At 41.2% G+C, this 10,087-nt stretch overlaps 1 protein-coding gene across 1 annotated transcript in view; it reads left to right on the top strand.

Annotated features, from left to right (window-relative positions):
- The first annotated feature begins 202 nt into the window (after nucleotides 1-202).
- TSPAN12 (tetraspanin 12) overlaps nucleotides 203-10,087 on the top strand; it is a 63,121-nt gene continuing 53,236 nt past the window's right edge. The window contains exons 1-2 of the mRNA XM_044920065.1: nucleotides 203-548; nucleotides 749-884. Coding sequence (XP_044776000.1) covers nucleotides 819-884 — 66 coding nt within the window. The 5' untranslated portion in view covers nucleotides 203-548; nucleotides 749-818. The remainder of the gene's footprint in view (nucleotides 549-748; nucleotides 885-10,087) is intronic.

Below are 10,087 nucleotides of genomic sequence, written 5' to 3'. Positions count from 1 at the left end.
TGCTGCTCCGGCGGCCGGGAGCGCGGGGTCGCGGCAGCGGCCGGGGCCGGGGGAGGGGGACGTGAGTGACTAACCCGGCGTCTGCACAGCTGCACCGGCCCTAATTCCCCTGCGCCCCTCCCGCCCCCGCCCCGGGCTAATCCATCATTCCGGGCCGAAGCACCATTTCTCACGTTCTCCCAAAGAAACCCTAGTCGCCGGGCGGAATCCCAGCTCAGCGCCGCGCCCCCCAGTGCCCGGTGTTCACACTCGAACTGCGGATGGGGTGGGGGGTGCGGAGTTGGGGGGCCCAGGAGCTGTCCTCATGAGAGGGACACTTGCAGGCACGGACTCGCCGGTGGCGCCTCTGACGTCTCCCGGGGGTAGTGTGGTTTCCAACCTTCGGGACAGTTCCGAGCTGAGCTGTCCCCGAGGAGGGGCGTGGACTGAGTGAGGTTTTAAAGAACGCCTCATCAGAATGCAGAGGACACCGCCGCGGGTCCCCAGAGAACGGGAGTTTACTGTGTGCCTTCATTCATCCGGGAGTCAATCTTTTCTCTTCTCATCAGGTGTTATCTGAAGTGGGTCTGGAACTTTAGGGGAGTTTAGGTTACAATTACAACTTTAAGACCTGATCTTCGAGGAAGCGATGTCTCCAGTGACCTAGGCTTCGGACCAGACTCGGGACCCAGGGGAGGGCCGGCAGGGGAGGGATGGGCTGGGGGTGTGGAGCGCGGTGATAAGTCCCCTGTTCTCCCTGCCCCTGCAGATCGCTGCTACTTTGCCGGTGGAAGTAGGATGTGGTGAAAGGATGGGGCTTTTCCCTTTCGGGGCTCACAATGGCCAGAGAAGATTCCGTGAAGTGCCTGCGCTGCCTTCTCTACGCCCTCAATATGCTCTTTTGGGTAAGTCGAACGGTTCCACTGCACCAACAGGTGGGGACGGCTAGACTCGGTTTCCTACAGCCACCACTTAATGCGCCGAAGGGCATGGCTAAGCATTAATTAATTACACAGGATCGCACCCTCTACTTTTCAGAGAAGTAAGTTTTGACCTTAAAGTGCCTTTGATCTAGCTCAAGTGCCATTCGTAATTCGAAAAAAAGAAATCGACGCCTGGATACTGGTGGCAGTAAAATTAGACTTGAAGTTAATCTAGGGATATAAATAAATGCACGTGCTTGTGCTTGTAGATAAAAAAATTATGACATACTACTTAGGAACTGCTTGTTTTCAGGAATTTCAGATAACTGTCCAAGCCATAAATTGTTTCCTTACCTCATACTGGCCTATAAAATCTGGTTGGGGCAAGCAGTCTTACTCTGTTTTTGTAGGAATTCATACACAGATATCCTATCAAAAGACTGGGTAAATTTTTCTCGGAGATTCCATGCAGCCTGAAAAGGTGGTTTTCATGTAACTATTTCTAAGTTGGCCAAGTTTTAGGAATTTTGTGTATGCTTTTGGAAAATCCCATAACCATTTAAGGAAATAAAATACATAAAATTTAACAAGCTCATGGAAATCTTTATGCTGTATGACCTAGTGACTTTCTATGCTTTTGCACGCAGGCATAAATTTTCATTAAGTGTTATTAATAATCACGTTATTATTTATAAAACTTATGAGGAAAATATAAAAATTAAAACTTTGTTGCTTCGAGAAGCTGTCATGCTTAAGTGGATCGTTTTTGCCAATTTTGTGTTCTATTAATAATTATATTCATCATTTTCTATTAGAATTTTCATGTGTGATTTACTTATCTGGCTGACTGGCTGCCATTTGCCAGCCTCTTTTCATAAGAGGCACATGTGTTCTCTAGAGGATGACATTTTGGTTTGAACTAGTCCCTATGGGTGGCTGCATTTTAAAGTGACAAATTAAGACTTACTTCAGTGAGTAATCTGAAAGATACCTAAACTGGCAGCATTTTTTTCTCTACGTGAAAATTAAAAAGCATCAAATAGTTAAATTCACTACTTGGAAATGTAAAATCACTAAGTGATCTTATTGCAGTTTTTGATTCTAAATATGTACCTTTTTCAATGGGTCATTAAATTACCTGCTTAGCTATAAGGTTAAGATTTTGAACTTTTTTTTTTTTAAAGATTTTATTTATTTATTTGACAGAGAGAGACACAGCAAGAGAGGGAACACAAGCAGGGGGAGTGGGAAAGGGGGAGCAGGCTTCCCACGGAGCAGGGAGCCCCATGTGGGGCTCAATCCCAGGACCCTGGGACCATGACCTGTGCTGAAGGCAGATGCCTAACGACTGAGCCACCCAGGCGCCCCGAACTTTGGTTTTTTTTAATGTAAAATATCACTTATATTTACTAGTTTTTCACTCTTCTACTTTATGCTTTTTAATTCTAGAATCAGCACATTTTTACAGCTAAAAGGGGATTTATGACCTGTTGAACTTCCTTACTTTGTGGATGAGAAAACTAAGTGTAGGTTAGTGACTGGCCAGAGGTAAAATGGCCCAATGGCGACAGGATCAGTAGCCCCACTCAGTTTTCTTGCTCCTAAATAATGCCTTTACATGGATAATTATGGAGTTCTCAATCTTGGAATTACTAGGATTTTTGCTGATGCTGCCCAAAGAATACTGATTTGGATTTTCTTAATAATCTGTATTATGTGGGGGTGGGGGAACCCCAGTCATTTAACAAAAATATTGCTCTTCTGAGTAATGAATTTGCTTATAAAAACTTATTCCTTGAATTCCTCCAGGGCTTGTTCTATCCCCAAAGAATGTAAAATGTTCTGTCTTTGTTGTTATCCTGTACTTCAACTTTCTCACTTTCTGTGTGCCTGTTCTGACATATTTATTTATTAAGATCCATTTCCCCTTTCTCCAGCCCTCTTCTTCTGCCACCTTCACCTCCAACAAAATAATCCATGCTAACCGTCATGTGTGGATCCCTCTGTATTTTTCTTAATTTCATACAAATATTTATTTACTCATACCTATCCACATATACCCATTCATGTACATTTATATGTACATTCACAATATTTTTTTGTTAAATTATTTTTCTCATTTAGTCACAGGAGTGAGATTGCTACATTGGAGGATATGTGATATCGACAATAACAAAATAGCTAATCTTTATATAGTTCTTAACATAGGCCAGGCACATATAGTGCTTCAGTTTCCTCGTCTGTGAAGTAAGGATGAAAGTTCCTCTTTTTTAGAGCTGTTGTGAGAATTCGAGTTAATACATGCAAAGTGCTTGAAACAGTTGCACATAACAGTGTTCTCTATGTGGTAGTAGTAACAGTAGATGGTAGTATTTGCGGTGGTTACCACTCATTACTATAGTAATGATGCTCAAGTAGATTATCAGGAGGTGGGTTGCTTAGTCAAAGGAACCTCTGTGTTAGTAAAAGCAGTAATTGTTATTGTTGTGATTAATATCACTAACACTGCTACATTTCTCTGACCCAGAAATCCTGTCCTGGGAATCTATTCCTTAGGAAGAAGAACATAAATACACCTCATTATATGCGCACACATATTTGTTGGATCTTGTTGGTGTACTGGCACCTTTTAATTTTTGTCAGTTGGAAAGGTTTAAAATATTATTTCACTGTTGCTTTGTTTTTTTCTCCCTCCCCTCGCAGTTGAGCATGAGCATAATTTTCTTTAGACCTATATATATTTCTTATATATTATTTCATTTCATAATTCATATTCATTAAATATTTCATATTTACCATATAGGTTCGCCTTATTGTTTGCCCGTTGATTTCATTTATACTGTTACTACACAATAGTTAAACAAATTTTCATATGCTGTTTTTAATAGAATTTTTCTCTGGGATTTTAAATATTCTTTCATATTCTCTGTGCTTTCAAAGCACCCACCTTTCTTGTTTTCATTAGGGTTTCTTTTTCCCTATGGACTTAAAGCTTATTTTATATAATTAAAAATAGCTGTTGGGATTTTTGTTGGAATTGTATGAAATGTGTATCTAACTTTGGGAGAATTAGCGTTATTCTTTCAGTGTTAAAACAATGTTTGCAGATGCTATATTTCCTTACTGAGTCAGATGTAGTTTTCAACCTTGTGCCAGGCACATTCCTGGGCTTTCTTGCACTACTCATGCATCTAATTCTCATAACAGCCCTGGAAAATTGTTTGTTTGTTTTTTGGGGTAAAGAGAGGTCACTCGGAGAAGCTCAGTAACTTTAGCAAGTGGCAGAACAGGGACTCACGGTTCAAATTTTTTTCCTCCAAGGTTTGATAGAAGTTGACCTGCTGGACACGGTGGTGAATTTACTTGTAGTGAAGAGGCAGACACCCTCCGTAGGAAGGGATTAGCTGTCCACCTCCTCATTCCAAGTCCCCTAGTGCAGTGCTTCTCAAACCAATCACTTGGGCATCTTGTCAGAATGCAGATTCTGATTCAGGACCTCTGGGGTTGGGCCTGGAAGTCTGCTTTTCTAAAAAGTTCCTCTGTGATGTTGGGGGTCTGAGTGCCACATGTTGAAGAACAAGGAAGCAGTCCTTGCTTTGAGCTCTCATTGTAATCAGAAGCAGGATAAACCAGTGTAGCATGTAAGTCCAACTTCTTAAATAGACTTCACATTCAAAGTATGGAGAGGGATTGTTCTTGCCTCTAGTTTGGCAAGACTGAGAAACCTACCCTCGTAACCTCTAGGATCAAAAGCTGTAGCCTTTTACTCCTCACTTGGCATTTTGAAATTCTTTTTTCCCTATCTATTTTCTACTATATTGGTACCATCTCCCTTTCTCTACCGAAAAGGATGTTAGGGAAAAGAAAACTAAATTTTAACTGAGGACCTATACAGTTTTGTTTTGCTGTTCTGAGAGCTGAAAATTAAACAGAGTGGTTTTTTTTTTTTTTTTTGAGTGTGTTTTTAAATATGAGGCATAGACCTAAGAGGAAGCAAGTAGATCACAAATGCACTGCTTTTTCTCCATTGCTATGGATCCAGTCATCTTGATTTGCCCTCTGTTGAGTGGCTCTCGCATGTTTTGAAGAAGCCTGACCCCAGTACAGCTGAACTGGAGTTGACACACAGATATTGGACCTTCTAGGTTTCTCATGGGTGTTGTGGGTTTGTCAAGGGAGAAGTCACTGGGGATGCGCTGCACGTGAGTACACCGCCCCGAGAACTCTTTTGAAACCATGATTCACATTCTGGCCACAAAGAAGCAAGGAAATGAGTTGTTTTACTTCAGATTTATCCCACTTTTACTGTTTAAATGGCATATTATTTAAGTAAACAAAAGCTTTCCTTCATTTAAAAGACAGCTTCTGTGGCTTTATGATATGAATCCTTGCCATTCATAGATGGTAATTTTCTGCTATTACATATATGGATAAATATGGTTGTTTTTGGAAGTTCCTGCAGTTGATGAACACTTAACATTTATCAAATACGTTTGTTTATTATTTTCTAAAAATATAATATCGCATATTTAGTTTTTAAGTTCTATAAGAGCCATTGCTTTTCACCTACCATTACTAAAGAAAGTAGCAATAGAGATAAACTTCTCTAATGAGCTAGGAAAAGAAACTTATAGAAGAAAACCTAAAAAGTGGACGGGGAATCTAGTTCACACTTTGGGATATATGCAGGGCAAATGAAACAGCAGAAGGCCAATGTTCTGTTTCTTTTTCCTTGGCCATAGGTAGTGAACCTTAGCTATTTGACTCATGGCAGATCCTAATGAGATCTTGGCAAGTGGACATTCGTCTTCACATGCCATTTATTTAGTCATATAAAAATACGACTTTTTAAATTGATGCCCCTAACTTTATACTCTGAAAGTCATTGAAGTTTTCTTTAATTCTAAGGAATAAGGGAGAGACTTCCAACAAATGTTAGTGCTTTTTTTTTTTAAGATTTATTTATTTTATTGAGAGAAAGCGAGAGCACGCGTGCGTGCAGGAGTGGGAGGGGCAGAGGGAGAAGGAGAAAGAATCTCAAGCAGACTCTACAGTGAGCACGGAGCCCCGACGCAGGGCTGGATCCCATGACCCTGAGATCATGACCTGAGCTGAAATCAAGAGTAGGATGCTCAGCCGACTGCACCACCCAGGTACCCCAAATGTTAGTGCTTTTTAAAAATAAACTTTATATAAACTTTAGTCTCAGGGGCAAAGCTGATACATTCTTTTTATACAGTGTGGCCCCTTTTGAGCAAAGATGAGCCATCACATGGTTCATAAGGACCACTCTTTGGAGAAGGGCACGGGGGATTCTCTGGGACACATCCCTGCTGCAGAGCCAAGCAGTACTGACATTGGGCTGCCAGCCTCCAAATAATTAAGAATTGATTTACCTTTATATCTCAATAAATCACAACTTGAATCCTTTTTTTTAAGACAAAAAGGAATTTTATTTTTTTATTTTATTTTTTTTAATTTTATTTTTTTTAAAGATTTTATCTATTTATTTGACAGAGAGAGACACAGCGAGAGAGGGAACACAAGCAGGGGGAGTGGGAGAGGGAGAAGCAGGCTTCCCGCGGAGCAGGGAGCCCGATGCAGGGCTCGATCCCAGGACCCTGGGATCATGACCTGAGCCGAAGGCAGACGCCCAACGACTGAGCCACCCAGATGCCCCAACAAAAAGGAATTTTATTTATTTATTTTTTTTTAAGATTTTATTTTTATTTATTTGAGAGAGAGAGAATGAGAGAGAGAGAACACCTGAGAGGGGATAGGGTCAGAGGACGAAGCAGACTCCCTGCCGAGCAGGAAGCCCGATGCGGGACTCGATCCAGGGACTCCAGGATCATGACCTGAGCCGAAGGCAGTCGCTTAACCAACTGAGCCACCCAGGCGCCCCAACAAAAAGGAATTTTAAAAGCACCTAGTCCAATTCTTCATTTTCAGGATGAGCAGATGTTCCAGAAGTTTGAATTACTTGTCCAAGGTCTCTGTAGAGTTAGAACTGTAACTAAGTTCCCCATCTCTCTTCTGCATTCTGCTCTTTGCTACCAGATTTGACATAAAAAGGAAAGTTCAGGTAGGTGGTTTTAAACATCTGTCAGCCTTGAATAGAAATTATTGGTGTCACTGTTACCTTATATGAGACTATATGTTATGGATGGCAGAGAGTTGAAGGACTTAAAAGTCTCTTTTGTGACTATGCCCTTGCTATTTGGTGGAAGCTATAGGCATACGTTTCATGACAAGTTTAGGGAATGTGCACACACATAAAATTCTGATTTGGAAAACAACTTGATTCAATCCTTATTTTTACATAATTAGATTTGAGCAAAACCAGACTATGTCTCCAACACAGCAAATTTCATATGTACAAATATTTGTTGAGAGCTAGCATTTTCTAAATGTTTTGCAAGACGGAATGTAGCAAATGTCCTGCTAAGTATTATATTAAATATATTTCTCTAAAATAATATTTGTTTTATTTTCTAAACATTTTCTTGAACTACAAACAATATTCTGCAATACTGGAGAAAATGTAATAAGGAGTTATATGCCTAGTTACATATGATAACCACAGTGTTCCTAATCATTTAATCACGATGAATGATAATTAAAGAATTATTTTATTTTAAGTTGGAAATTAGTAGAAAATACCATTATTAGGAGGAGTCCTGAGTGGCTTGCATAATTTGTGCTTCTAGATTTAATAGCATCAAGTATTGATGTGATCTTAGTATTGAAGTGATCTCATCTCATTTTAGCTTAGTTTCTTGCTATAGCTTGCACTCTGTATGTTGTTACTGCTCTGATTTTCTCAGCCCCGGTGAGTAACATCACTCCTTGAGAATGAAACTGTTCTCATACATTTAATGCACCTGGAAATAATGTCATAATAAAAAACAGTTTAGTCTCAGAGTTGATTGTTCGCCATAAGATAAGGCTTTGGATTGATATTATTTATTTTGACTAATGTTCTGGGCACGACTACAATGCTTGGGTAACTACTGTGCAAAAGAACAGTAGAGTCAAGTAGAAGTTTGTAGTTTAAAGGACACTTGAGAACACTTAAACCAGCCTCTGACCTGATGTATAAATCTTTGATCTTGTAACTCAGCAAGCATCTCTCTCCTGGAAAACTTCCAGTGGTACAAAGCTTAGCTCTTCTTAAAGCATCCCCTAATTTTGCTAATGTTCTCTTAGAGCTCATCTAGCAAGTTGAAATCATTTCTCTTTAATTTAATTATTTTCTCATTCATTCATCGAATATCTCTTGGGCCTCACTGCTGGGCCTGGTACTCTTCTATGTGATAGGGCTGTAGGCAGTGGTCTGTGGAGTGAGATGGGTGGGTGAAAATAGAAAGCAATTGATAATGGCTCTGTGAAGTCTGTCCAAGACCCTGGCTGTGGGTAAGGAGGGAGTTGGGAGAAGATCTTTACATGCTAGCTATTTGAGCTGGCCTTGAAGGGTAGGGCTGCCCTGCTCTGCTCCTGAGGATGGAAAGCCTGGGGCAGGGTGCAACCCAGGCAGAGGGAACTGCATGGGGAAAGACACAGGGTCTTGGGGGGCTCTGCATGGTGCATGTTGGAGAAGCGCAGCAGCTTTTTGTCATCTGGGTACAGAATGCGCGTGAGAACGTGCTGGCAGGGAACAGACTGAGGAGACAGCTTCAAGGTGATTGAAGAGGGCCTCTGTGCCCTGCTGAAGCATTTAAACTTGACTCTCTAGGAGAGAGTTGGGGGTAGTGGAAGTGAGAGCTGGGCAGGCGCCCTAGGGGCAGCTGGGGAAGCTGTATAAGCAGAAGAACTCCATCTGTGTTTCCTAAAGCTATTGAAGGGTGAATGTGAGGTGGAATCTGTGAGCCAGAGTTCATTAGAAGGTGATTGCAATTACCTGGCAAGAGACTGAGGGCCTGAACTAGCCAGAAGTGGCAGGAAGCGGGGAGGAATTCACCAGCCGTGGTGGGGAAACAATCTGGAGGACTTGAAAGTAATTAGATGTAGGACTGAGGAAGAGGGAGAGGTTCAGGCTGTCTGCCAAGTTGCCAGTTTCTGTGATTGAGGCGTTGATTCTACCATTTACCGAGATAGGAAATGCAGTGGGAGGGACACACAGGTTTTGAGAGGAATGGAAATGAGTTCAGTTTCAGAGATGTCAAAACTAGGAAGGGCCATGCAAGTGCAAGAGGTAGCTATATCACAGAGCTTTATCCCTTATCCACCCACTGGACCTTCAAATATCCGAAGATTCCATTTCTGAACTGATTTAGGAGTCATCTTGTCTCTTAAGCTGACTGAGAAAGATTAAGAGAAAGCCCTGAGGTCAAAAGAGACTTGAAGTAGTAGTACGTAATATGCAGAAGAACCCTACTCTGTCTTTTCATCACATAAATCCTCTGTGAAGCCGGGCTTATTATCATAACAGTTTGTATGTGAGGAAACAGGCTTAGGACAGATTCAGTGATACCCAAAGTCATATAGCTAATTAAGGGGCAGAGGTGGAATTCCAACCAAGATTTTTGGCTTTGGTGGTTTCTTACAGTCATTATGGCCAAGCCCATATGCCTTTAATGTCCTCTAAGACTGTGTTATCTGGTCCCTGCTTGGCCTTTCATTCTCACCACATGCCAGTTTCCCTTCCTTGAACATGTCCTGCTGCCTTCCATCCTGGGATCTTTGCTTTTCTTTCCGACTGGAATGTACTTTTTCAACCACGCTTTCCCTAATGAACTTGGTAATTACCCTTCAGAGCTTCCTCTCTGAGAAGTCCCTTTGACTCCATGGAATAGGTCAGGCACCACAAAAAGGAGGCTTAGAACAACTTGTATTATTCCTTCCCAGTGCTTACTACCATTTGCAGTTACACATTTATATCTTTGATGGGCTGATTAATGTGTGTCCTCTTAGTAAATTTCACCATAGACTAGAGATGGTGCCTATTAACTGCCATGCCATTATCCGTGTATCTCCAGCACATCTCAGAGGACCTGGCCAAGAGCAGTTGATCAATACATATTTTTTGAATGGAAGAATTACCTCAAAGCCCATGCACTTAGCCATTCTATGCTACTAGAAATGTTTTGGAATATACCACTTAAAAGAATTACACATTTCTTGTTATAAACAGAAGAACAGTGTATAAATGACCACTGATTATAATAGACTATACCAAAATGAAG

The sequence above is a fragment of the Neomonachus schauinslandi genome, chromosome 12 (genome assembly GCF_002201575.2).
Source record: "Neomonachus schauinslandi chromosome 12, ASM220157v2, whole genome shotgun sequence".
Lineage (NCBI taxonomy): Eukaryota > Metazoa > Chordata > Mammalia > Carnivora > Phocidae > Neomonachus > Neomonachus schauinslandi.
The sequence above is the reverse complement of the archived record's forward strand: the minus strand, read 5'-3'. Positions and strand labels throughout refer to the sequence as shown.